At 47.4% G+C, this 27,034-nt stretch overlaps 2 protein-coding genes and 1 long non-coding RNA gene across 3 annotated transcripts in view; all 3 read right to left on the bottom strand.

The window, feature by feature from the left end:
• Positions 1-1,766: 1,766 nt before the first annotated feature.
• On the bottom strand, positions 1,767-15,922 carry tmco6 (transmembrane and coiled-coil domains 6). The gene is made up of 12 exons (XM_056600894.1): positions 15,611-15,922; positions 15,409-15,509; positions 15,150-15,259; positions 13,721-13,904; positions 13,444-13,548; positions 10,992-11,083; positions 10,776-10,892; positions 10,437-10,551; positions 10,073-10,247; positions 9,867-9,961; positions 8,338-8,505; positions 1,767-1,988 (listed from the first exon to the last, which is right to left on the bottom strand). Exons 1-12 carry the CDS (start codon positions 15,816-15,818, stop codon positions 1,860-1,862), a joined length of 1,599 nt encoding a protein of 532 aa, XP_056456869.1. The 5' UTR covers positions 15,819-15,922; the 3' UTR covers positions 1,767-1,859.
• A 237-nt stretch (positions 15,923-16,159) lies between these two features.
• On the bottom strand, positions 16,160-17,148 carry LOC130391007 (uncharacterized). The gene is made up of 3 exons (XR_008896839.1): positions 16,891-17,148; positions 16,711-16,804; positions 16,160-16,588 (listed from the first exon to the last, which is right to left on the bottom strand). It is a non-coding gene; the product is annotated as an uncharacterized LOC130391007 (long non-coding RNA).
• A 1-nt stretch (position 17,149) lies between these two features.
• The window catches only part of LOC130390299 (mucin-2-like), a gene marked incomplete at its 3' end in the record, with an annotated part of 9,974 nt that continues 89 nt past the window's right edge, over positions 17,150-27,034 (bottom strand). The window contains exons 1-14 of the mRNA XM_056600160.1: positions 26,870-27,034; positions 26,389-26,441; positions 26,184-26,278; positions 25,543-25,643; positions 25,116-25,244; positions 23,895-24,932; positions 20,571-21,536; positions 19,905-20,108; positions 19,742-19,828; positions 19,468-19,626; positions 19,231-19,330; positions 18,626-18,786; positions 18,376-18,517; positions 17,150-17,727 (exon numbers count right to left, since the gene is read on the bottom strand). The exon at positions 26,870-27,034 is cut by the window's right edge and continues 89 nt beyond it. Coding sequence (XP_056456135.1) covers positions 17,150-17,727; positions 18,376-18,517; positions 18,626-18,786; positions 19,231-19,330; positions 19,468-19,626; positions 19,742-19,828; positions 19,905-20,108; positions 20,571-21,536; positions 23,895-24,932; positions 25,116-25,244; positions 25,543-25,643; positions 26,184-26,278; positions 26,389-26,441; positions 26,870-26,980 — 3,924 coding nt within the window. The remainder of the gene's footprint in view (positions 17,728-18,375; positions 18,518-18,625; positions 18,787-19,230; positions 19,331-19,467; positions 19,627-19,741; positions 19,829-19,904; positions 20,109-20,570; positions 21,537-23,894; positions 24,933-25,115; positions 25,245-25,542; positions 25,644-26,183; positions 26,279-26,388; positions 26,442-26,869) is intronic.

The raw sequence follows: 27,034 nt of genomic DNA, 5'->3' as shown, positions 1-27,034 counted from the left end.
TGACGACCAAAGAAAAACAGTATTACCGTAGATTTTTGCGGGGATCCGAACCTGAGCTGTTTAGAGTGTTAACCTCCGAGCTTATCAATGCACCATCAATACACCGAAAAAAATCAACACAATGGTTATACTTGACTTTATAATTCGCATTAAATAGAAATATGAGTCTTCCATCAGTGGGCATCAACCGGACTTGAACCCCGGTCTCCAGGGGGTTAGGCAGAGTGCACTCCACTGCACCACTGAGGCGATGACAATACACAAAAATCTTTCATCAATAAAGAGGATACACATGACATTAAAATGTGTGTATTTCTATTATTTCCCTTATGTTTTTTTTCATGACGACCAATAAAAAAACAACAGTGTAGGGATCCGAACCTGAGCTGTTTAGAGTGTTAACCTCCGAACTTATCAATGCACCATCAAGACACCGAATGCAGTCATCACAATGGTTATACTTGACTTTATAATTCGCATGAAATAGAAATAAGTGACTTCCAACAGAGGACATCAACCGGACTCGAACCCCGGTCTACAGGGGGTTAGTTCACAGCTCTCTCCACTTCCCAATGAGATTTTTAATTTAATTATGTCTGAGATTATATATGGCAGTGCAATAGACATGATAGCATTACGTTTGAAATTAAAGATATTGTGTTTTCCTCAGAAATTGAGCCACGGTCTCCAGTGGGTTAGGCAGAGTGCACACCACTGCGGCGATGACAATACACAATAATCAATCATCAATAAAGAGGATATACATGACATTAAAATGTATGTGTGTATTTCTATTATTTCCCTTTTGTTTTTTTTCATGACGACCAATAAAAAACGACACTGTTACCCTTATATTTTATTTGAAAAGACAACAGTGTTACCCTTTGTTTTTTTTCATGACGACCAATAAAAAAACAGTGTTACCCCTTATGATATTTTTTTCATGACGTCCAATAAAAAACGACACTGTCACCCCTCATGTTTCATTCGGTAAAAACAACAGTGTTACCCCCTATGTTTTATTCGATACATTTCGGCAGTGTTACCCCTTATGGGTTTTTCATGACGACAGAAAAAAAAACGACAGTGTTACCCTTTACGTTTCATTTGATAAAAACGACAGTGATACCCCTTATGTAGACAGAGACACCCAGATTGTATTCATCAACATACAAAAGGACCACATGCCGTTGTTGTAGAACAACAACGTTAAGTACATGCCCTGGAGAACACCTCGGCGGCGCTCACACAAGTATCGTTCCATTTCTACGCCCGTTATTATAGAAGGCAAACTGTCACCGTCTCTCAAGTCAGATGTGAAACAAAGCTGTTTCTCATTGCCAACTGATCTTATACCGTGATAGTTAAATTATTCTCATTAACATAGGACAAAAAACTGTCAATTTCAAGAAGTACTAGTTTTAAATCTGCGTATTAAATATAAAAACCTACACAAAATATACACTGTGAACTGGATCAGCTTTACAATCAGGTAAACTTGCCCGCCAGCGAGGGGCCCCGCCGGCCAGCGTGGGGCCCCCGCCCGCCAGCGAGGGGTGGGTGGTGCTACAGGAGGTGTCCTGGGAGGGTGGGTGGTGCTCCAGGAGGTGTGCTGGGAGGTGGTGCTCCAGGAGGTGTGCTGGGGGGGTAGGTGGTGTTACAGGAGGTGTGCTGGGAGGTGGTGCTCCAGGAGGTGCCCTGGGAGGGTGGGTGGTGCTCCAGGGAGGGTGGGTGGTGCTCCAGGGAGGGTGGGTGGTGCTCCAGGGAGGGTGGGTGGTGCTCCAGGGAGGGTGGGTGGTGCTCCAGGAGGTGTGCTGGGAGGTGTTGCTCCAGGAGGTGTGCTGCGGGGGTAGGTGGTGCTACAGGAGGTGTGCTGGTAGGTGGTGCTCCAGGAGGTGCGCCGCTCTCTGCCGGATCTCTCCGTCGCCGTTATACTGGACAGCTTCGAGCAGCGCTACGCCGTTCTGCCCCACAAACTCCTCCGCGGCCTGGGCACAATGAGGGATAGCCAGTTTAACGTCTCAATAAGCGTTTTTACACTAATGAATATAACCTGCCTAATTTTAAACATTTCCACGGCATGATGCGCGAGTTTACACTGAACGAGGCAACATACTGTCTTGATTTCGCACCCCAATGTCCCCCATCGAGAGCTACACATATTGAGGGATCCACTATCATGTAAATGCGATTAGACGGCTTCGCTGCCTGGAGCCCCGGGTCCCAATTTTTTTTTTTTTTACCTTTATTTTTCCCGATAAAACATTAAGAACAGTTTCTTATTTACAATATTGATCTGGTCAAGAGGGCCCCAATGCATATATTTTGTCCCCATATTTATTATTTTTATAAAAATCTCTTCACAATTGTAGCATCGGGATGTCTAATTATTACTCATGTTTTGACGATCTTTCCGTGTGCACCCCCCTTCAGTCTGCACTACATGGACTATTCCATGTTACGCGCATCACGCTCATCATGCGTATGCGGAAATTATGTCAAATTCAAAACAGTAAGCGGTAAGAGAGAGAGAGAGAGAAATCGAGTGAGACATAAATCGAGTGAAACATGAAGCGATCGTACGAAAGCGGGTCACATAAAAAGAAAGACCAAAGGCAGGACTTTCTTTCAAAGCTGCCAAAGCTATCCAGCTGTTTTACAGCCACCGCAGTGGCAGCGGGACCGTCGGCGGATCAAGAGCAGCCGTCAACGTCGTTTGCTGTCACGTTACTGCTCCTTTCATTCCAAGTGGCTCTGGCTCAGCCAGCAGCGATGCTAATGACGTGTGTCAACAAACTGACGGAGATGATGCACAACTGGTAGTGAATATTTCTCACTCTCCTTCTTCCACTTTGGTTATTGAAATGTATGACAATAACGATAACAATGACTGCGAGACACATATTCCTGTGGATGACCCAGCACTCTGGCCCAAGCTGCTGTGTCTTGGGCAGGTGCACACATATTCTTGTGGATGACCCAGCACTCTGGCCCAAGGGCCGCAGATTCACAAAAGCATACTATTACATAGTAATGAAAAATGGTGAGAGGGTGAACAGGTCTTGGTTAGTCTACAGTGAAAGTGCAGACCGTGTTTTTTGCTTTTGTTGTTGCCTTTCTGGAAAACAAAAACAACTGAGTGAGGAAGGATTTAAAGACTAGAATAACCTTGCAATGCATCTAATCAACCATGAAAGGTCTGAAGAGCACAGGAAATATAGTGATAGCTGGACGCAGCTATCAGTGGGTTTCCAGTAGTGGTTTCCAGTAGCTCACAGCAGATAGCTGCTGTGAGCTACTGGAAACCCTCAGGTAAATGAGGACTTATGGTTAACAGTCAGTGTAATGTGTCAACATAACTAATCTTATTGTTTTGTATGTTATTCTCAGTTTGTAAATAGATAATTAACATTTGCATGAAAGAAGGATAGTGACTTTTGTTCATCCCTTGTATGGAGTATCTCATTATGCGATATAAGGTACTGAGACCGGTAGATGCAGGGGCCCCCAAATGACTGTTCGCCTGGAGCCCCCAAAGGGCTAAGTTCGCCACTGGGCAGGACTATGGTAGAGGTCTTTGTAAATGGTTCTGCACTGAATCATGACCTTGCACTGTTGGTGTTTTTGCACTTGTAAATAGTTAATCGTGTTTGTAGCCTAACATTAGATGTAGTCTACTCATTCTCGCATGAGTGGTTAAAAAAAAAAAAAACATTCCGAGTATGCAAATGATTCTAAAGAGGTCTCCGTGCGTAGCTCCGCCTGCTCCAATTAACCCATAAGGCCGGCTCCGTGACGAAGGGGGAACATATCTCTGTGTTTAAAACAGGCCAGATAGTTTAAAACCCAGGGGGTTGCTTCGGGAGGGGCGGACCTGCTGCGACTCGGGCTCGTGAGACGCACAGCGTTTTGTTTGTTTGATTTTTGCCACTGTATGGAAGTTTGTTAAATTTTTACGTCCGGTGTTACTAGTGTGTGGATTTAAGTGGAGGATGGTAGTGATCAATCATGGGGGAAAGGAAGATCGCGGCACTGTTTATACTGCTGTTGGTGTTCGCGGCCACCAATGGATTACAACACCACGACGGCGGCGGCTCCGCACTCTACGGGGGGATCGACCAGCTGGCGCGGATCAACAGCAAGGAATGGCTGCTGTCCTTGCGAGGAAACGACACACCTGAGCTGGGCCTGCTAGATAAAGTTCCCGTGGAGTTGTTACGACGAAAGAGGGGGCTACGAACGCGGCCACGGGGGAAGAGAGGCGGTATCCAACCCCGGCTTCGCCAGAGGCGCAACAAACCACCGTTACCCTCTATTCTGTTCAGCAACGTTCGTTCTCTTAGGAAGAGAACGAACGAACATCGTGAACAACGATGAATGAACATCGTATGAACACTAAAGTTTGTCATGAGTACCAGGAGTCCTGCCTTTTGATATTCTCTGAGACTTGACTGCAGAGCGACGTTCCCGACCAGCTGATACAGGTACCAGGCTTTCTAAATGACCGCAAAGACAGGAATAGTAACTCCGGGAAAACGAGGGGAGGTGGAATCTGCGCGTATATCAATGACTCCTCTTGGTGCCGAAACTACACCGTAAAGGACTCGCTTTGCACTCCCGATTTTGAACTGTTGTGTCTGAGTCTTAGACCTTTTTATCTACCCAGGGAGTACGGAAACATTTTTATCTGCATTGTGTATATTCCACCTAGTGCCAACGCATCCAAAGCAGCCTCATGCATAGCCGACTGTGTCCATTCACAGCTTGAAATGAAGCCTGACGCACCTATGCTCATATTGGGTGATTTCAATCACCGTAAAATGGAAAATGCCCTCCCTGGATTTCACCAATACGTTACTGCAGGCATACGGAAGGATAACATACTGGACAAATGCTAGGGCAACATCAAAGATGCATATGCCTCAAATCTGACCTCCACTGGCGAACTCGGACCACAACACAGCCGACTGATTCTGTTGATATATGTTTGTTGATATAGGTATGATTGCATGTAACTGTAGTTACCCGTTCAGAACCAAAAGGAGGCGCTGTTGCGCCATGTCTGTGACTATATAATGGAATGTTCACTCCAATTTCCCTCTCTCTGCACTTGGCTCTATGAGAGCGTGCGTCTGTTCGCGGTTCACAAATAAACTACACCAGTACGGCTAGAGAGAGAAATGTATTCTAATTATTATTCCGCCGTGAGAGTGAGACTCTGCTAACAGATTCCAACGTATAAATCTATCCTTAAACGCAATAAGCCCACTAAAGAGACTGTCAGTGTCTGGCCAGATGGTAGCAAAGAGGAGTTAAGTGGATGTTTCATTGCCACAGACTGGTCAGTTTTTTATCAGGACAACGATGACATAGACAATATAGCTGAGGCCATCACCGGTTACATTGATTTCTGTGTTGATACCGTGACTACAAAAAGAATGATTAAATTATACCCGAATAACAAGGATTACATCACGCCTGAAATTAAACAGTGTTTACGACGGAAGCAGCCAGGAGTAACAATGTTATTGAACTTAAATCCGCGCCAAAGGAGCTACGGGTGATGCTGAGGAATGCACGGGAACAACACAGTCTGCGCGTCAGGGAGGCCTTCTCCAACAAGAACTGTAAACAGCTCTGGGATTCAGTGAGACATTTTGAACTTTAAGAAGGGGGAAGCACTGCATGTTTCAAATGAGATGGAGACAGCAAATGAGCTGAATGATTTTTATCTCCGATTTGATTGTGATGCTAATCAAGTTAGGGAGGAGTGTAACAGTGTGTTGAGCTCAGTAACATGTGATGAACTAAGTTAGTAGAATTGTAATAAACCCTGAGGAGGTTGCCAGGGTTTTCAGGGGGCTACATATATAAAAAAGGCTAGTGGGCCGGATGGCATCTCTGCCTTCTTCCTTAAATCTTATTCCCAGGAGTTAACTCCAGCTTGGAGCCCTCTCTTTCAACTTTCCATTGACACTAATACAATTCCAAAAAGCTGGAAGAAAGCTATTATTATTCCAGTCCCTAAGAAACCTTGCCCAAAGGATAACAATGATTTTAGATCTGTGGCCCTGACTTCGATCACAATGAAGGTTTTTGAGCGTATAATGGTGGGCATTTTAAAGCATGAGGTAAAACATCTCCTAGATCCTTACCAATTTATTTACCAATCAGAGTGGCAAGGGCACTGAGGATGCTCTAAACACAGCAACTCATCTTGTTCTAAAACATACTGAAAACCCCAAGGCCTATGCCAGACTATTGTTCATGGATTTAAGTTCAGCTTTCAATACGATTCTCCCCCAGATACTGGAGGTGACGAATGGAGGTGAACCCCTTTGTTATGAAGTGGTACTTTGCTTTCCTCACTGGAAGGCAGCAACAGGTGAGGGTCAATTCTACTCTCGCTAGCGTAAAGGATATCAACATGGGAGCTCCACAGTGATGCGTACGTTCTCCAATTCTTTTTACATTATAAACTAACAGCTGTAAAAGTAAGCACAGTGAACATTATGTAATTAAGTTTTCTGACGATACAGCTCTATTGAGCCTTCTGTATACTCATTCAGACACAACTGTGTATCATACAGAGGTGCAGCGCATAGTATCAGGGTGTGACGGTCACAACCTCAACTTAAATGCGACAAAGTCAAAAGAGATGGTCTGTGATCCCAGGAGTGTGGGTGATCATAAGCCTGTGTCCATTAAGGGACAGGTAGTAAAGCAAGTCACACATTTCAAATACTTGGGTATTACTTTGGATTGCAAGTTAAAGTGGAGCTTTCACATGGAGTATGTTTGTTCAAAGATCTGTCAGCGGCTATATTTTTTGCGTAGACTAAGGCTCCATGGTGTGGATAAGTACATTATGATGTTATTTTATTGACCTACCATTGAGTCCATAATACGCCTATGGCATCACAACATGGTGCGGTAACCTTACCGTAAGAGCCAAAGCACAACTCCAAAACCTTGTTAAGAGGACAGGGAAAATAATGGGGAACCAGCCCCCATCCTCCTTAAAGGAGATTTCTGAGGACACAGTTAGGAAGCAAGGTGCTAAGATAGCCACAGACCCAACCCATGTCCTAAACATGAAGTATGAGCTGTTGCCTCTGGTCAAAAGATACCAGCTCCCATTTTGTAGGCTAAATAGATTAAAGTTCTCCCTAGTACCGCTATCAATTAAGCTACTTAATGGAGGGAGCTTTCCGTGAAGTGCAATAACTGGGGGGGCAATAATGCAATACTATATTTTCATAATGGGTTTCAAGGTGGGGGTTAGGCCATGTGTTTGGGTGAGGCCATGTTTTGGGTAATGCAATGCGTTTCATGTTTTATGTATGTCGATGTAAAACCTTTATGTATGTGTCGCCGACGCTCCGTTTGCCAAAAGCAAATTTCTCTTGTGAGAGAGACAATAAAATACGTACTTACTTACTTAGTGAAATTGTAAAAATGCCTGCAGTGTTACATTGACCGCCACCCCTCTTGCAGGTCATTGCCGGGAAAAAGTCAGAATTAACAACTCAATTAATAACTCAATACCAGTTTAACTTCAGATTGATGTGGAGCTGCGAACCGCGACATGGAGGCGCCGAGGCGGTGGTGCCTCGGCAGCGGGCAGTGGGGCTCCGGCGGAAGACAATCGCGGGAAACAATCCCTTTCTCCTCCATGTCGCAGTTCAGTCTACTTCAGATTGATGTGGAAGAACCAGAGACGTCGGAGAACCCGACGGAGTTGTTTGAGAGGATATTATGAATAAACGACTGCGAGAGTCAAAGCTAACGATTCTTCCCCCAATTCCTTCTCCACCATGGCTGAGAATCAATACACGGCTCTCCACTCCGGCTGTATCCCATTGCAAATTTGCTTCTACCATGGTCGGAGGTTTGTGTCGCACTAGTTCTCTAGCTAAGCGGTGAAGAAATATGGCGGACATTGTGTTTACATCTCGTACGCGAGCTCCCCCCCCCTCATTCCTTATTGGAAAAACCCTGTGGATCCAGCCAAATTTCTACAAACGTGTCATTTGACGTCAGGTCAGAAGAAATGTAAGGAGGACGGCTGGGCCAGGGAAGACTGGGTCAGACTGATGGAAGAAAGAAAATCTTTTTTTTAATATTATAATAGCGATTTTATAATGATAGAACGCCGGTTCTGTATCAGTGAAGTATCCCTTTAACCCTCGACCTAAACCGTAACCTTAAATTAGTACTAGTTAATATCAAGTGTAAACAATCAGGCACATCACACGCAATAACCCACCGTCAGAGACGGTGCTGTTGCTGTGCTTTCGACCTTCGGTTTCTGAAAGGCGAGGTGCTTGTACTTACTTGTGGGCAACCTGCTACCAGCATGAAGAGGACCTCCAGGCTCAGAGCCACAACGTCCGGCTCAGACATCCTGAGAGTAGCACACAGGGCGGGCACCAGCCCAGCACGGGCCAGCTGGGAGCAGGACCGGTTAGTCTGGTGGGCAACGTTACCCAGAACCCGAAGGAGCTGGGACACAAATGGAGGGTTAGTGTTAGACTGGTTAGGGTTAGTCTGGTTAGGGTTAGTCTGGTTAGTCTGGTTAGGGTTAGTCTGGTTAGGGTTAGTCTGGTTAGGGTTAGTGTTAGTCTGGTTAGGGTTAGACTGGTTAGGGTTAGTCTGGTTAGGGTTAGTCTGGTTAGGGTTAGTCTGGTTAGGGTTAGTCTGGTTAGGGTTAGGGTTAATCTGGTTGGGGTTAGGGCCCAGTTTGGGTGATGCCATTTATTGATGTTTGTTTTATGTCTGCACGTGTGGGTTCGGGGGACTGTACATGATATGTAGCCTGGCTATTGCCAGACCAGCTCAATCGTAGATTGCACGTTGGTCGGGAAGCTGCTGTCATTTCAGCACAAGAGGTGTGATCACCGGGCCTAGTTCACCTGACTCTGTACGCAATTGGCTGCTTGCCGTTGCTTCCCTGTTGTCATTGTATTAAACCAGCCAATAACACTCCAGGGGGAAAATCCATATTGTTGATTGGCTCTCGCAAAAACATATCAAAACTAGAAAGACATGTACTGCTCTTCTCCAGTCCCTTCTGCAGGGCGAACTCAAATCGCCAGCAGAATGGGCAGGACAACCGAGTCTACATGATATGTCAAGTAAGGTTGATTCATCAGTGTCCCCAAGACATGAGATACAAAGGAGTTTTTATCTTTACCTGATAGCACTTACTGCATTTCAACTTCAGCACACTGACCAATGTATATAATGGAATGTTTAGCAACTCATGTATAAGAAAGTACCAAACCTTTTTATGGCTTGATGAATGTTTAATTAAAGGTATGTTATAGAATGTCACTGCATTATACTCCGGAGTAGTACATAAGATCATAGGATTAACTTTATGATAAACCTATGAAAAACGTGTAGAATCAATTAGGCAGAATAATACTGTGTCAATCATTTAGGTCTGGTGTGACATGCAGGTACGCCCGGAGCCTAAAACGCGTAGTTTGCTTGGGGTGTCGAATTTAAGGCTGTCCTCACGTTCATGTGAGGACACAGCTCATTAAAATGGGCATACATCAAAAATATTTGTCATGCAATTAAAACAATAAAGATACATAGCTCGTCAGCCAGTTAATTAATTTAATGGAGAATAGAATAGCACTTTCATGATAGGTCGGTAGAGTCCGTATGCGCATTGTTGTGAAAAAGGTTTCACAAAATGTGCTTCACGTGAAGCGGTGTTGTTGAGCTAGCAGTTGATCTAACAGATATCTCTGTTTATACACTCATACGTTGCTATGTTTGGGTTAGGGTTAGTTGATCCAACAGATATCTCTGTGTTTATACACTCATACGTTGCTATGTTTGTCTCTGCTCACCATTGTGTTGATTCCTTGAGAGAAAGGCAGGAGCTGGATCAGTTCTGGAACCAGGTTGAGATCCAGCAGCGCAGTGCAGAGCTCGCTGGAGTCAGCTGTGTACGAGCGAGAGACAGATTATATTCACTATAAGGGTATATTCACTACTGTTAGGGTTAGGGTAACCCTAACCAGTGTAACGAGGCGCCATCACAGTGCAGTCCAACCTGTTAGGTTGTTGAGGACCCAGGCGCTCTCCAGGGCCAGGGCTGGATGGGAAGGCAGGAAGGCCCGAGCAAGAGCGCACAACGCAGGCAGGAGGTCGCCCCCCTGGGAGCCCATGTCCCCCGGAGGACCAGACGAGAGCAGATTGCCCACAGAGCGCAGAAGTGGCCAGACTAACTAGGAAGAAGAAGTAGTAGCAGTAGGGAAGAAATGAAATAAGTCAGTTTAAGAGCCACATCCCGAATCCTAATTTGAGAGATTACTGATTTATCATTTTGCCACATTGTAAGGGGCTTTGATCAAAGGGGAATAATGAACGGGAAACGATCAAAGAGTACGTTTTCTTCATATCCACCCCTTCCTCACCAGTTCCATGCCTTCTTCTTTGGTGCCTTTAGAAACAGCACCCCCAAGGGCCACTAATAGAGAACTGCACCTTGACAGGGTCCCGTCAGCTCTCAGGGCGGAGCTGCCCACGGTACTATGGGTTAAGAAAACAAAAGGCAGATTAAAGAAAGCCATATCATATAGATGATATAACTGGATCACTACTAGGAATATACAAATCCTAAAAGATAGCACTGGACACCATTCAGAGTGGAAAATACCCACAAGTCAACAAGTAACATGATTATGGGAACGAAATTGGGAATGGTAGTGGGAATAAACATATGTGGTGCTTCTCTGGCGGTGGGAGACCCCGACCTGCAGGTGAGGTAGTGAAGACACCAAGCACACTCGATGGCCGGAGCCAGGCCGAACTGGGGGTCAGGGGACAGCACAGACCTCAGGAGTGAAGGCAGGCCTGAGGCTAGCACCGCCCTGCAGAAGGAGAGAACAGCACCCTGAGTCACGGGCCACGCCCTATGAAGCGCCCCTGAATGCGGTGGAGAATACAGGAAGTTCTACTGCAGGACTCACGGTGTTATCTTCTCCGCTGCGTCCTTCGCCTGAAGCAGCTGGGAGAGAGTGAAACCTACGGCTTCCACTACGGCTAGGTTGGAACGCTGGCTCTGGAGGGAGGGGGGGGGGAAGAGAGAGAGAGAGAGAGAGAGAGAGAGAGAGAGAGAGAGAGAGAGAGAGAGAGAGAGAGAGAGAGAGAGAGAGAGAGAGAGAGAGAGAGAGAGAGAGAGAGAGAGAGAGAGAGACGATGGAAATTAATTTTTTTGCCCACCAGCCACTCATCTTTTTTACCACCCACTTTTTATACGATATATTTTTTTTTAATAAATGCGTTTTGAACAATATAATAGTAACAATAGATAAGAAAAGTGTTTTTTTTATACCCATCTTTTTTTCCATCAGAAGTGATTTTACTGTAAGTAGGTTCTACCAAGGAACTGAGTTGAAAACGTTACTCTTACCGATAAACAATACACAGGTATCTGCCATGTTAAGTCATGTTTATTTCAAAGGTGTTACGAAGTTTGGGGATAATTCATCTATACAAAGTATTTTGTAGTAGTATGACATATTAACAATAAAACAAAATGCATGGCTACACCATCATAAGTCAATTCGATTTTTTATGTTTACATGTGACTAAATACAAATTTGTCCACAGACATGGTAACTAACGTATGATAGTAAGCATTATTGGCCCTTAACACTAATAAATACAAAACACGACGGTAACTGAGTAAGTCAAACCGTCCAATCTGAAGGCTCTACTTAACCACTTCCCCTACTCACTTCCACCAATGCAAAGCAAACAGAACTGAGTAGGGGAGGGCGTAGCCTAACTAGTTTGTGAACGACCCAGAGAAACGCAACGCAAATTCAATGTGAACATGTATGAGGCTTTAATAAAATCCCGGACAATTTTGAAATTCCACAAAACATTGTCTCAAAAAGAGGGCATGTCCGGGCAAAAGAGGACGTATGGTTAGGCCTACCCTACGTACGGGAAACACATTTGATTCCTACCTGTAAAATAGCGGCCCAAATTGGTTGGCGCTATCCTGGTAATTTCTCTGCGTGAGAAATACGTAGTTTGGCGTGTGAGTGTGTGCATGGGTGGAATTCATGGGGCAAGCCCCAGGAATCTCCCACTTCCGGCTTCCATGAAAGAGAACCAAACTAATTCACACAATAGCGTTCATGCAAATCTTGCATTAAAGGCTTATTTAAGGAAGTTCTCTCCAGTCACGCTAAAATTAGTTCGCTAGTAGTAGCGCTTTAATTTGCAGTGTCCAGAAAATTCGGAGAAATCTGAAATGCTGACTAAATTCTCAGAATTCTGGCACTGCAAATTATTGCGCGCTTCCATACCGCTCTAGATTCCCCCACCCCCACAAAGATTTTTTCCTGTAGAAACCTATGGTGGAAACCGATACGCCCTCTTAACCACAAAATGTTTGAGTCACTTCTATGGAAGTAAATCTGTGCCATCGGATTTTGAAAATAAAAAGCCATTGAACTCTAAGCACTGAATATTTATGCATTGAAATAACGTATTTGGATTTCAACTGAACTCCTATTCAGCTTTATTTTAGGGTTAAATGTTAAATGTAAAAAATTAAAAATCAAAGATTCAACGTCAAAAACTTGGGGGCGTTGATTACGTTGAAATTCAAATCCAGATACGTTATTTCAATGCATAAATATTCAGTGCTTAGAATTCAATGGCTTTTTGTTTTCAAAATCGGATGGCACAGATTTACTTCCATACACTTCCCCTTCGTCGATCATGCCTCTCACTCGTTGGTTACACAAATATTACCATGGACACTTCCCGAACCCCTCTCAAATTTCAGCCAGCCAGACAATTCACGTCACAGTCACGTCTGTTAATTTATGAATGGAATTCTGAACGTGTCCCGCCTCCGAAATAGCCTGGCTATAGCCATGCTGCCTTGCGCGCAATTTCATTTCGCGCTGCAAGGCAGCCTGGATTCCATGGATCCGATTTTCACCTGAGATGGGGAACCAATCACAGAACGGGGAGGGACGGCAAGACGATGACAACGTCTATGCAACACACCAATCGTCTTCTTCCGAATTGCGTGTGTCTCACGCCGAATGCGTGAGACTTGAGAGCCCTGTTACCGGTATATTATCCCGGATGTTGACAGTCGCAGTTCAGCAAGAGAGACGTAGAAGAAGAAGGGGGCCGGATGTTGACAGTAATGGTTGTGGAACTGTGCAGCGCCGTATGACGAATGTATTGAATATGCAAATTTGTTCGGACCTGACTTGAAAGTATTACCCGACACAGTGGCGGGTGAAGTGACACGATTCACCCGCCACCATACAAATCCACCCGCAAATGGCGTGTGGCGGGTGTTAATTTCCATCCCTGACACACACACACACACACACGAATGACAATCAACAATACGCTGTGTTTGTGTACTACTATGTACAACTTTACCTCCATGCAATTCTTGAGGGCAGGTATGATCCCTTGGGCCAAGAGTTTGTCTCTTACAACATCGCTGCCTGGACACAGATTACCCAGTGTGTAGAGACACAGCTCCTGTGCGCACGCACACGCACGCACGCACGCACGCACGCACGCACACACACACACACACACACACACACACACACACACACACACACACACACACACTGTTTACCAATATAGTTAAGACAACATTACAATTCTAATAATCATTTTTCTGTGTTTGGTGCGCTTGGCCACTGACTGTCAGCTTGGTGCTTTGGCCGGACAGGTAGGTGAGCAGGTAAGGGGTGGCGGGCAAACAAGCCAGGGTCACGTTGGGCTGGTGGGACTGGGACAGCTCGTGGAGACACTGGAGGGCCAGCAGACGCCACTGAGCCTGGGAGCCACTCAGGAGCCCTACTAGTAGATGCATGCTGTTCTCATGCCTGGAAGAAGTGCACACAAACACACACACACACCGTTTTCTTACTGTTTGGAAGATTTTCTTTTCCCTCCTCACCTCAGACCCCGAGCCACGCCCCTTTATTGGCCCATTGATTTTTCCAATTAGCCCATGTCAATCAGTTACTCCCTGCCCTGCCACTGACTATTTCAGCCACACCTGTGACCAATCCCCTTTCCTTTGTTCAGAGACAATGAACACTCTGAGAGCTGTGCCTTGGAACTCCTTGGGCCTCTTCGGATTGTCAAATCACCTTACCTTTATGCCTTTCCTTAACCTTTATGACAAACGACATCGGATCAAGGAGATATGAAAAGGGGCTTCCTTTCAAATACAGGTAAAAAAAAAAAACAGTTTAAAATTAATTTGACTCGAGTGCGACGGCAGGTATTGCTGACCTCTAGCGTCTGTAGCGTGAAACTAAATTTTTCCGACGATGGACTACAACAAGCACTCTTGTATTGATTTCAATCAAGTTGTCGCCAACAGTTACAATCACCAAGGTCAGATTTGGCCCACGGGAACATTTTAGGACACTTGAATCCCAATTCACATGTGAAAAAAAATAGGCTAAAATGATGTTGATGTTGAAATGAACTGCCCCCCGTAGTTTTTCCGAAATGTGAGGTTGGCATTTCATTTTCTTATGTATATTTTGTGCTTACTAACCAGCAATAAATGTAATTAATATCTCGAATTCGTATCCATTATTATCAATTTTATTTTCTTCTTCTGCTTTGTCTCGTCTCTAATGCGTCTTCGTCTTTAAGTTATCATTTAAATCCACAAACATCAAATGGGTAATCCGGGGCAGATAAAGACTGGGACCAGAAGATAATTACTTTCTCTCCATTGAAACCCATTCATATTTTTCGATCTCATAGGTCCGATGGGCTCTACCGGAAAGGGGCGTGACTTCCCCACTATGATTCGAACCACTTTTCCTGTAGTACTTCCGGGTCATCTCGTTAGAAAAGGAAATTTCCTATGCAAAACAGTGAACAGCCACTGTGTGCGTATACTGAGCAATACAGTCCAGCAGTGCCAGCAGCACCTTTGGAAACTAAAACCTATATACTTTGGAGCTCTGACTGGACAACCCTGTGTTCTCCCCGACACCCCCATTTGTCTCGAGCCAGCACCTAGACATTCCTAAACACCTCCTCTTCACTTACTCTTATTAATAAATACCAAAAATAAGTTCGATTAAGATCGGAGGAGAACATACTTTATGAAGACTGTCTGGGCCGATGGGTTTCGCAGAGAACCGCTCAGAGCTTTCAGATGAGTCTCCTTCTCCTGTCCGCTCTGCTGGAGTTTCTGGACTAGATGGACCACCTTGTCAGAAGAAAATGGGGGGGGGGGGGGGAGTGAGATCGCAGCGTTTGCGGGGCTTTGAGAGCGTGTCCATATGTTCCTTCATCTTATGCATGTTCAAATCAAACAGAGTGCATAATCAATCACACAAGGAGTGAGGGGTCACTGACCTGGTCCCCTGAAGCAGCATCCATGGGCGTCTCGTCCTCATCTTCACACAGCAGGAGCCTCTTGCTGACCAGCAGGTTGTCCTTCCGAGCACTCCGTAGCACTGCAGCAGGAGACGTCCTTTCACTGTCACTTTCAATATGGTTGGTCCAGACTGAACCAACAAATTAATCCACTGATGAACGTTGAGGAGAATATGCTCACCTTTCTCATGTTCTCGTCTCTTTAACTTGAACTCTTCCAAGCTGCGGCCCTGTGGAACAGCTTTGTGGCGCACTGAACTTAATCTCCACATTGCATCAGCATGAAATACAATATATATAAATAATATAAAGTAGGTAGCCCAGAGTTTCACGGCGAGACCAGAGATGCTCCGCAGGACCACTTCTTCTGCTCTTCGTTCATTCACCATGGAGGAACGACATCGCCACCTTTCGGCTATGTGATGTAATGTCACGATGCCACGGTTACCGAAATGAAATTTCAAGATTAGTTAAAATAAAATGTATATTTTATTTTCAATACAAAGATACATAGACATATGGGTAAAATTATTAACTGCTAATCTTTAATATTAAAACGAATGTATTAAAACATGCATTCCAAGCATCCAGACTACAATGCAGTACATTATGTTTTGGAGTGAATTATGATTGTGGATAAATGGCAGGCCCGCCGCTCCCTATAGGGTTAGGGTTAGGGTTAGGGTTAGGGTTAACCCTAACCCTAACCCTAACCCTAACCCTACGCAGAGTACACAGAGCGTGTCGGGCCAGCATTGGCCCTGATAAATGTTATCTTTTTACAGATGAAACATAACATGGCATATATGATTTTTTTTCTACCCAATCACCAACTATTGATCATCTCGACCACTTGATGAGGGTTTCTATGTAGGGGCATTACATCAACAACATGTTTATAACTCATCTTGTGGCGCATACACACCTACAAAACATACAATGAAGGTTTAATCACAATCCACAATATAATATAAAACTTAGCCAGGCACATGTAAGGTTCATACGTACAAAAACACAAAAAACAGAAACATAAAAAAGGTAATAAAAAGAGTAGAAAAATACAATGTATTCTTGTTACAGTATTTCACGCTGCCCATGATTTCCAGATGTCTTGACCCGTCCATAAAAAAAAGTCTTCATGTACTTCATGGCTTGTTTTCTGTGGATAAAAGGAGAAACGCAATAATACAAGATAATTCATAATAGATTTTGCTTATATTTATAACCCTTTTTACACCATATATTGCTCCTTCAATCAATACTATAACCGCATCCGATTACCTTTTAAACTTTGTAGGAGGTGGGAGGCACTTCGTTCGCTTCAGGTCCTAAACGATGATGGCTGCTTTATCTTTGGCCTTTTTCTTTTTGCTCTCTGTTAAAAAACACAAATACTGATGTTACTGATGTTACGTTCCACTTTTTTTTTGTGCTTATTGTGAGAAATGTGCTCCTGCTCACTGGGTTTGGGCTCAGACAGAACGGGGGGTTCTGTTGCTATGGCGTCGAGCAGCCCTTGGAGCTCTGCTGCGATGCGCACCTCAGCCACCTGCTTATTTTTTCTCTTGCCCTCCTGACTCGTCTTCAGGCCTCCAGCAGAGTCCTTCTTGCTCTTCACAGCAGGTGTCCCGCCCTCGGTCCCGTCTGCCTTCTGATCGGCCGCCTTGCTCGCTTTCCCCGCCGCCTTCCCGTCCCCAGAGTCGCTCTTCCTCCTCCTCCTCTCCGGTTCTTTCTTCCCGTCCCCAGAGTCGCTCTTCTTCTTCCTCCTCTCGGGTTCCTCCTTCCCGTCCCCAGAGTCGCTCTTCTTCTTCTTCCTCCTCTCCGGTTCCTCCTTCCCGTCCCCAGAGTCGCTCTTCTTCTTCTTCCTCCTCCTCTTCGGTTCTTCCTTCCCGTCCCCAGAGTCGCTCTTCTTCTTCCTCCTCCTCGGTTCCTCCTTCCCGTCCCCAGAGTCGCCCTTCCTCCTCCTCTTCGGTTCCTCCGCCTGGACGCCGTCCATCGCGGTGTCTGCTCCCTTCCTCTTCGCCCCGGCAGGCGTGGCAACGGGTACGAAAGAGAGGAAGGTCTGTTGGGCCGCGGGGAACGCGTTTTTAGCCCGAGGCGCGCGCGGCTTCCGCGGCGGGGCTTTCGTCTTCACCGCCTGGCCGGTGGGGTCAGCCGCAGCAGGGCCGGCCCCGGCCTTGGGGTTAGGGTTAGGGTTAGCCCCGGCCCCGGCCTTGGCCCGGGGCTTCCGGACGCGCGGCTTCTTGGCCGGGGTTGCGTCCAAAGCGGCCATGGTCTGCATCTTGGCTTCGTCTTCCACTGTGCGGACGAAGGGTTAGGGTTAGGGTGGTTCAAAACGTTCAGACCGTTATACCAACCCACAGAGACGTTACCAAAAACCAGGTTAGGGTTAGTTAGACGTTACCAATAACCAGGTTAGGGTTAGTTAGACGTTACCAATAACCAGGGTTAGGGTTAGTTAGACGTTACCAATAACCAGGTTAGGGTTAGTTAGACGTTACCAATAACCAGGGTTAGGGTTAGTTAGACGTTACCGATAACCAGGTTAGGGTTAGTTAGGCGTTACCAATAACCAGGTTAGGGTTAGTTAGACGTTACCAATAACCAGGTTAGGTTTAGTTAGACGTTACCAATAACCAGGTTAGGCTTAGTTAGACGTTACCAATAACCAGGTTAGGGTTAATTAGACGTTACCAATAACCAGGGTTAGGGTTAGTTAGACGTTACCAATAATCAGGTTAGGTTTAGTTAGACGTTACCAATAACCAGGTTAGGGTTAGTTAGACGTTACCAATAACCAGGTTAGGGTTAGTTAGACGTTGCCAATAACCAGGTTGGAACAGAAACGCTTGTGCCACTTTATACTGATGTGAATTAGACAAAAAAAATTCTAGCAGTTATTCTCCTGTTTAGAAAAAACAACTACCCACACCCACACCCACACACCTGACAGATTCAAAACCAGCCGCTTCCACTTCTCCACGTCGAGACTGCCTTCAGAGTCAGAACTGTTGTTCCAAGCAGGAATCGGCGGGGCGCTGGACAGAACGTCCTCTGGCTCCATGGGCTGAGGAACACCCAGTTTCCTCTTTGTCGACGGAGGGTACAGAAGACATTGTTTAGCATACTACTGCATCAGCCGTGATACCTCAATGGCTTCACTTCTACATTAATGGTTGTGTTTGAATTTTCAAACCTTCTCTTTTGGCTGTGTCTTTTTTGGCGTCGGTGTCTTCTTCAGCACCAGTGTCTTTTTCACAGGTGTGGCTTTGCCTATCACAGGTGGAGCTTTGCTTTTCATGGTGGTGGCTTTGTCTTTTACGGGGGTGTCTTTAACTTTTATGGTCTTCGCCGTGTCTAGGATGGAGGGAAATGAGAGCTCATTTTGATGTAGGAATCAGATTGAGAAGCCAGGGCAACAGACCACCTTCTAAGCAAATTGACAATTATTCTCCAAGACCACATCAGTCCACCTTGCATCACAGGTCCGCAGCAGGTCCTCCTAGGGCTTGGCAATTAGTCCAATTTTGATCGCGATTTCGATTTTAGCTTCAAACAATCACACAATTAACATAATCAAGTTTTTTATTTTTATTTAATGTTTATAGAAAGTGGAGTACAGGTGAATAAATATATGTCTATTATTTTATAGATTGGAACATTCTATAAAATGTTGTGAATTCTTTTAAGGTGAAAATTTCAAAGTTCTCAGTTACAAAGTATTTTTTGCTGAATAAATATGTTTTGTGATTAGGATTTTTCCCATAATGGAACAGCCCTAGGTCCTTCTAGGCTACATACCTGGCACTGGGGCTGGGGCTTGTAGGACAGTACTTTGGAGGCTAGCTTTGGGCTTAGAGCCAGGAGAGGCAGCTGTGGAGCCAGGAATCGCTCTGGACCTCTGTTGAATAAATGTAAACTTGTAAAACAATGATCTATATACAGTGGCATACAGACAGCTCTGCAGATAGCAAAGACAATCAAAGGTTTAATAGGATAACTGGACTAACGAAGCATGGTCACTAACGCAACCTTTACCTTCTTCCCAGCCTCCGGGTTGGAGCTCAGAGCTCCGTCTTTCTTGGGCCGCTTGGGCTTCGGGGCGGCCTTGGCCTTCGGTGCGGAGCTTGAAGTTGCGGAGGGTTTAGGGTTGGGTTTAGGCTTTGCTTTGGATGGGGGCTTGGAAGTGGGCGCCGCCTAAAAAGACAAACCCCATCAGCGTGGGCAGCAACAACACCCCTCCATGAGCTGTAAAGCCCAACTAAAGGATCAGTGTGTCCATCCAAACACCGTCAGTGTGTGTGGGACTCACTGCGGCGGGGGTCTTGGGGGTCCGCGGGCCTGCTCTGGGGGTGGATTTCCTTTTCGACTCGAGGAACTTCAGCATGGCTTCTAGCGCCTGTTGAACGGTTTCAGAAGCAGGTGTCGAACGGACGTCTAATACAAAACGTAAGATACGTGGACGATCAGGCTACCTGGGCGTGGTCCTCCTCGCTGTCGGACACCGTATCGCTGGACTCTGCGGCCGCTCCTCCTGCGCCGATGGCCTCCGGTGTGCGGAGGACCACGGCATCATCGCTGCTGCTCTCGTCGCTGGAGCTATCCGAGGCCTCGGGCCGGGCGGGCGGGGGCTCAGCGCAGGGGTGTGGAGCCTGGCCCGGGGGCTGTGGGGGGGGAACCTATAGGAACCAACGAGCGGGTTCAAAGATCAGATGGAGCCATGAGTCATAGAAAATGTCCTCAAAATATAAGCGATGAAAATACTTTAAATATATATATAAATATATAAAGATTCATGCAAAGCTGGCGATTATCTTTAATGACAATAAAGGTACATTTAATCTTGGCGGGACAGGTAATGGTAACAATTCATATTTTTCTTAATTTTTCTGGTAAATTGAAGTAATTTAAAATGTTTTTTTTTGGTGCTAGAGCTTTGAATGCCTCTGCATATATTCTCATTGCAAGTAAATGCCAGAAAAAAAATAAGTAATCCAAAAGATATTCGTAATATTGTGATGCAATATAAAGAAACGCTTCTTTAAAGAATCGGAATACGTATCGACCTCGGAATGCAAGCAGCCTGGAACTGAAAACACGAGCTGATTCCAGGGCCCAACAGTACCTCCCAACATGCGTACCGTATAACAGCCCCCCCCACTGTTCCCCCCCGCTGGAGTCTTAGCGGGAGTGGTCCGGCCGAAGAAGTCCCGGATGGTTGTCATGGGGACGCCCCCCCCTCCCTCGCTGGACCCAGGGCCGGGCGTTGCAGAGGGGTGGGGGCCCAGAGGGGCGGGGCCAGTGGCTGCAGGGGGGGCGGTCTTGGCTGGTGTGTGAGCCTTTCCAAGTGGTGTGGCGGCAGCAGGAGAAGCCTTCCTATTGGCTGTCGGCGTGGCCGCCTGTTGGTTCCCAGGCAGCGATCCCTCGTCGCTGTCTGAAGACGACTCGCTGCTGTCGCTGTCTGCCTTCCTGGGGCCTCCAGCGGGGGTCCTGGCAGCGGGGGTCTTGGCAGCGGGGGTCTTGGCGGGCGCGGCGGCAGCCTCCGGGGTCTTCTTGGCTGAAGGAGTGGCTCCGAGCGCTTTAGTCTTGGGTGCAGCAGTGACCCGAGCGGCCGGGGCGGTCGTGGTGGCGATAGGTTTTTTGGGGGCGGCCCCATCATCACTTTCCTCACTGGACTCAGTGGTGGACCCAGCAGAGGGCGTGGCCCCAGTGGGGCCCGGGGCCGCAGGTGGGGGGGCCTTGGAGGGTGTAGAGGCCGCTCTGAGGGGCGTCTTAGGTGTGGTGGGAGGGGCCTCATCGTCAGTCCCTGAGGACTCAGTCTCACTAGAGCTCTCGGTGGCCTGGGCCGCTCTGGCGGCGGCGGCCAGCGGGGTGGACGGCGTGGCGGGCGTTTCTTTGGCGGCCTTGAAGTAATCCAAGATCTGCGTCTGTCTGCCGACTCCGTCGCCGCTGTCCTCACTGGACTCAGGGCTGGAGGCGGCCGGGCGTTCAGCGGTCGGGCCGGGGGCTGCAGGCGTGGCGGTCTGGGCGAGTGTCCAGGAGTCTGTAGGTGCTGTCTTCACAGGCTTTGGGGTGCCGGCGGCCGACGCCTTGACTGCTGGCATCGGCTGTGAACCAGGTCGGAAGCAAGCAGAACGAATACCAATTAGAATGAATACATGTACGACTACATTTAAAGTGAATGAAAACAATCCGACTTAGTAGTAGTCATGTTAAGAAGTCGAGCTCAAAGATCCCAGTTTTCAGCCAGGTCCACTTGACATCGGGTAGGTACATGACAGTGGTAGGCCTACCGTAAAACTTCCATAGCCCGGGCTTTTATTTGTTTCAATCACTGAACTTTCGAACAAAACTCTTGCTCAGCAAAGATGGGAAATACTTTAACATTTATTTTTTAAACCAGTATGAATATTCCTACCGTACGTAGGCCTATAGACATTACCAGGCTATTAAATAGCACGCACACACACACACACACACACACACACACACACACACACACACACACACACACACACACACACACACACACACACACACACACACACACACACACACACACACACACACACACACACACACACACACACACACACGATGGCGGAGTGGTAATCAGGAGAATTCCCGGTGGGCCGTTTACGTTTCGGGGCTGTCGGGCTGATTACTGCGGGATAACAATATTGCGTTTATAAAAGTTCCTTGCAGCGCCATCCGGCAGCCTGAGCTGTGCGCCTGCAACCTCTCACTCACTCAACAGACGCAACACTCACAAACTGTCAACGTCGCAACCAAGTCGATTTTGTCTAGAGGGGAGTAACTGGGCGGCCCCTCCCGAAGTGGTACAGCCCAGGTGGGCCTTGAACTGCGATTGGTCAGAAAGTAACAGCTAATGACAACATTGAACTCTCGTGCAGGCTTGAACAGTGACACACAAACACACACACACACACTTTTAAGGAGTTTTTCACCCGCTCCGTATCCTTGCCCCAACAAGTTTGTGCGGCGTGCTTGTTGCCGGCGTAGCTAGATCAAGTATGGTGCTGTAGTTTTTCTAACGTGACTAGTTGTTGCTAGACAGCAGGTGAAAAAACTAAAACGTTTGCCAAGCCAAAAGAGCGTTAATCGCGCAATATAAAAATCAACGCCGTTAAAACTGTTTGGCGTTAACAACGCATTAAACTGACAGCACTAGTTTTTTCATTTATCGTCATTGGCCGATTATTATTGCTTTTCGCAGTTTCATTTTTTTTTTGGCCTGGCATGATTTACAGACAGTTCAATAATTGTTCCTTTTTTTAATTGAGACTTGTAACATTTGTTATCATCATTGGGTAATTTTCATGATGTAAATTGAAGGAGCAAAAGCAGTATCGGCTCAGCCTGGAAATCCAGACCCACATCTAGAAAGCGGTAGGGTCTGGCAACGAGTAACGAAAATGGCCCTACTCGAGGGGCGGCACCAAGCATGCATTTGAAGATATCACCGGACAACACACATTGGATAACACTACGAGCAATCAGAAGAATACAAGGCGTGACGTATCCAGACCATTGGAGCTAACCAATAGATAAGACTCTTGCCGTATTCAGTCGGTAAAACAGCAAAGCTTTTGGCCAGCCTATATCAGATACACCGATGTGATTGGTTAATGTGTTCTGGGCCCGGGGAATCGGGGAGTGAGTATATAGCTCGTTCCCAAAGTGACTCGCTGAGCAAATTCTAATTCTGCTCTCGCGAGAATTCTGGATTTCCAGGGTAGTATCGCCTCAAAATATCGGCTCAAGAAAATCGGTATCAGCGTATCGGCCATCGACTAAAGGCTGATTCATACCTCCGGATCCGGACGAAATTCGTCCGTCCGCCCCAAACGTTGCCGCCGGAAGTACCCTACATACCTCCGTCCGGTTTCAGCTTATGGATGTTACGCAATAAATCCTCTAGAGGGAAGTGACTGTCACAAATTAACGGCTTCGACAATCGCAAACATAATATCTGTAAAGATGATTTTGCTTTGCGTCATCTGAAATCTGCAAAAAAATGTGCAAAAAGTGTAGGCCTAGGCGGCGGTGGCATGTGACACCCCTCACCAACCAGCAGATTATCTCCTCAAAATGTTGTTAAATGACCAGTTACAACTCATTGCCAAAGTATAATATAAGTATAAAACCAATATAAATCAGATATTATACTACTCTCTATTTTCACGAATGGTCTGACTTCTGGCTCTATACTGCTGCATCGATTTCCGGTGGTATTGCTCCGTTTCTCCCGGAGCACTCCGGATTCGTAAGCTCAGAGGCGACGGAACATTGACGGACGAAACACCTCCGGGCCCGGACGAAACGGTCTGTATCCGTATTTACCGTAGGGTTTGAATGGACCTTTAGGCTGATGGAAAAAAAAAAAAACGGTAATGGCCCTAAAACGGTCCATATCGGTCGATCCCTAATCGAGATGGACTCACCGCTGGGGTCTCCTGGTCGCTCTCTGAAGTCGTGTCGCTGCTGACGCTGTCCGGCCTCCTGGGGACGGCCGCAGACACTGACCCCTGCCCCCCAGGGGCGGCGGTCTGGGAGGGTGTGGAGGCCGCTCTAAGGGGCGTCTTCACAGGGGTGGTGGGAGGGGCCTCATCCTCGCTGTCCGAGGACTCGGTCTCACTGGAGCTCTCTGCGGCCTGGGCTGCTCTGGCGGCGGCGGCCAGCGGGGTCTTCTTGGCTGAAGGAGTGGCTCCGCCCGCTTTAGTCTTGGGTGCAGCAGTGACCCGAGCGGCCGGGGCGGTCGTGGTGGCGGGAGGTTTTTTGGGGGCGGCCCCATCATCACTTTCCTCACTGGACTCAGTGGTGGACCCAGCAGAGGGCGTGGCCCCAGTGGGGCCCGGGGCCGCAGGAGGGGGGGCCTTGGAGGGTGTAGAGGCCGCTCTGAGGGGCGTCTTAGGTGTGGTGGGAGGGGCCTCATCGTCAGTCCCCGAGGACTCCGTCTCACTAGAGCTCTCGGCGGCCTGGGCCGCTCTGGCGGCAGCAGGAGAAGCCTTCCTATTGGCTGTCGGCGTGGCTGCCTGTTGGTTCCCAGGCAGCGATCCCTCGTCGCTGTCTGAAGACGACTCGCTGCTGTCGCTGTCTGCCTTCCTGGGGCCTCCAGCGGGGGTCCTGGCAGCGGGGGTCTTGGCGGCGGGGGTCTTGGCGGCGGGGGTCTTGGCGGCGGGGGTCTTGGCGGCGGGGGTCCTGGCAGCGGGGGTCTTGGCGGGCGTGGCGGCAGCCAGCGGGGTCTTCTTGGCTGAAGAAGCGGCTCCGAGCGCTTTAGTCTTGGGCGCCAGTGTGCCTGGAGCAGCCGGGCTGGTGGTGGTGATGGAGGCCTCCTGCGGTGGATCAGCGGCTCCATCTTCATCACTAGACTCACTGCTGGACGAGGCCGGGGGTTTGGACTTGGTAGGACCAGCCGCTGCCTTCACTGGGGGTTTGACAGCCTGGGTCGGGGTGGTCGGTCTCGCTGGGGGCTTTGTTCTCTGTTTTTTCAAACGTTGGAAGAAAATCAGTGAGGAATGAATGATTAGATCAGAATCAGAAATCAGAATCAGAAATACTTTATTGATCCCCGGGGGGAAATTGTTGTTGTTGTTGTTGATCATCGCTGTCATGAATTGGAAAAGCCGTCATTAAACTGAGCATGATGTTCCACAACACCTCACCCCTGTAGTTCCCTCGTCGCTCTCTGAATCCGTATCACTGCTGCCACTCTGTGGCTTGCTGGGAACTGTAGTTTTAACTGCACTCCCACGAGTCTTCACCAGAGTTTGATTCGATAATTTTTTCGGTGTCTGTTGGTGAGATTAAAGATGCAGCAGAAATATTCAGGGATGGCTTTCTTCTTTCTCATCCGATGTCGATATCAAAAACTTGGGAGATCATTTGATTACAACATTCATTAATTTGTAGTCAGTGTTTTTCATTTTTTTCAGGGTCAAGCGTTTATAAATAAAGCTGGTTTCTGCGTTACTATTCTATCATTGTAACTGTAGAATCAAATAGCAAACACAAATAACCAAAACAAATTCAGAGAGACTTGTGTTTATGCTTGACTGAGTGTCTGCACTGTAGGCTCTAACCGGGCCTTACCTGTGGAAGTAGGCTCTGGCTGAACAGTTCACTGTCCTCCTCCTCCTCCTCATAATCATAATCACCAGCTCCTGTTTCCCATCTTGCAGGCTTGATCCCACCTTCAGAAAACGGTTTGTAACAAATTGTTTGACTACTGAAGTGCTACACTGCAGAATTAGCAATATTCAACTGACAGCACATACTGTTAATCATGTCAAAACCCTACCTTTAGAGAGGGCCCCCCCTACCTTTAGAGTGGCCCCCTACCTTTAGAGAGGGGCCCGCCCTACCTTTAGAGTGGCCCCCTACCTTTAGAGAGTGGCCCCCTACCTTTAGAGAGTGGCCCCCCTACCTTTAGAGAGTGGCCCCCTACCTTTAGAGAGTGGCCCCCTACCTTTAGAGAGTGGCCCCCTACCTTTAGGGAGTGGGACCCTACCTTTAGGGAGTGGGCCCCTACCTTTAGGGATTGGGCCCCTACCTTTAGAGAGTGGCCCCTACCTTCAGCGAGGGCCCCCCTACCTTTAGAGAGGGGCCCCCTACCTTTAGAGAGTGGCCCCTACCTTCAGCGAGGGGCCCCCCTACCTTCAGAGAGTGGCCCCCTACCTTTAGAGTGGCCCCTACCCTTAGAGTGTCCCCTACCTACAGCGAGGGGCCCCTACCTTTAGCGAGGGTCACTCCATCCTCGTCGTCCGAGGTCTCACTGCTGCTCTTTGGGTCTGCTTTCCGTCTCCTCTTGGTCAACCCATTGGACTTTCTATCAGCCAATGAAACACGAACCCAGCCTGTTACTTTCACTGTTCTAAAGGGTTAATGTTAGAAACGGGTTTGCAATACCATGGGTCGGAGGGGGGTAATCGTACTCACTCCAACCATGAAGTATAAATGTCCATCAAGGACGCAGAGGTGCCCGATTCCACCTGTAATGCAAAGAAGAACAGCTTAGGTAAGTGTGTGTGTGTGTGTAGTGAAGGGGTGTGTGTGCGTAGTGAAGGGGTCTATGTGGTGAAGTTGTGTGTGTGTGTGTAGATGTGTGTGTGCGTGGTGAGTTGTGTGTGTGTGGTGAAGTGTGTGTTTATAGTAAAGGAGTGTGTGCGTGTGTAGTGAAAGTGTGTGTGGTAGTGTAGGTGTGTGTTTGTAGTGAAGTTGTGTGTGTGTGCGTTTAGAGAAGGTGTGTGCGTGTGTAGTGAAGGTGTGTGTGTGTGTGTGTGTGTGTGTGTGTGTGTGTGTGTGTGTGTGTGTGTTTAGGGAAGGTGTGTGTAGTGAAGGTGCGCGTGTAGTGAAGCTGTGCGTGTGCGTTTGTGTTTCATAATAGTGTCTGTCTGATTGTGTCTGTATGTGTGCAGACCTGAGGTGCATGCTTCCTCAGCTCCTCAGCTGCATCCAGCAACCCGCTCTCCTTTAAATGACGACAGATCAGGAGGATCAAGTGGCCGCGCTTCGACGCGTCCGCGGACATCTTTAAAACAAGACGCGACAATGCGACAGATCATATAAATACGGAACAAAACTA

The sequence above is a fragment of the Gadus chalcogrammus genome, chromosome 10, assembly GCF_026213295.1.
Source record: "Gadus chalcogrammus isolate NIFS_2021 chromosome 10, NIFS_Gcha_1.0, whole genome shotgun sequence".
NCBI classification, from domain to species: domain Eukaryota; kingdom Metazoa; phylum Chordata; class Actinopteri; order Gadiformes; family Gadidae; genus Gadus; species Gadus chalcogrammus.
This window is presented reverse-complemented; position numbering and strand designations above follow the sequence as displayed.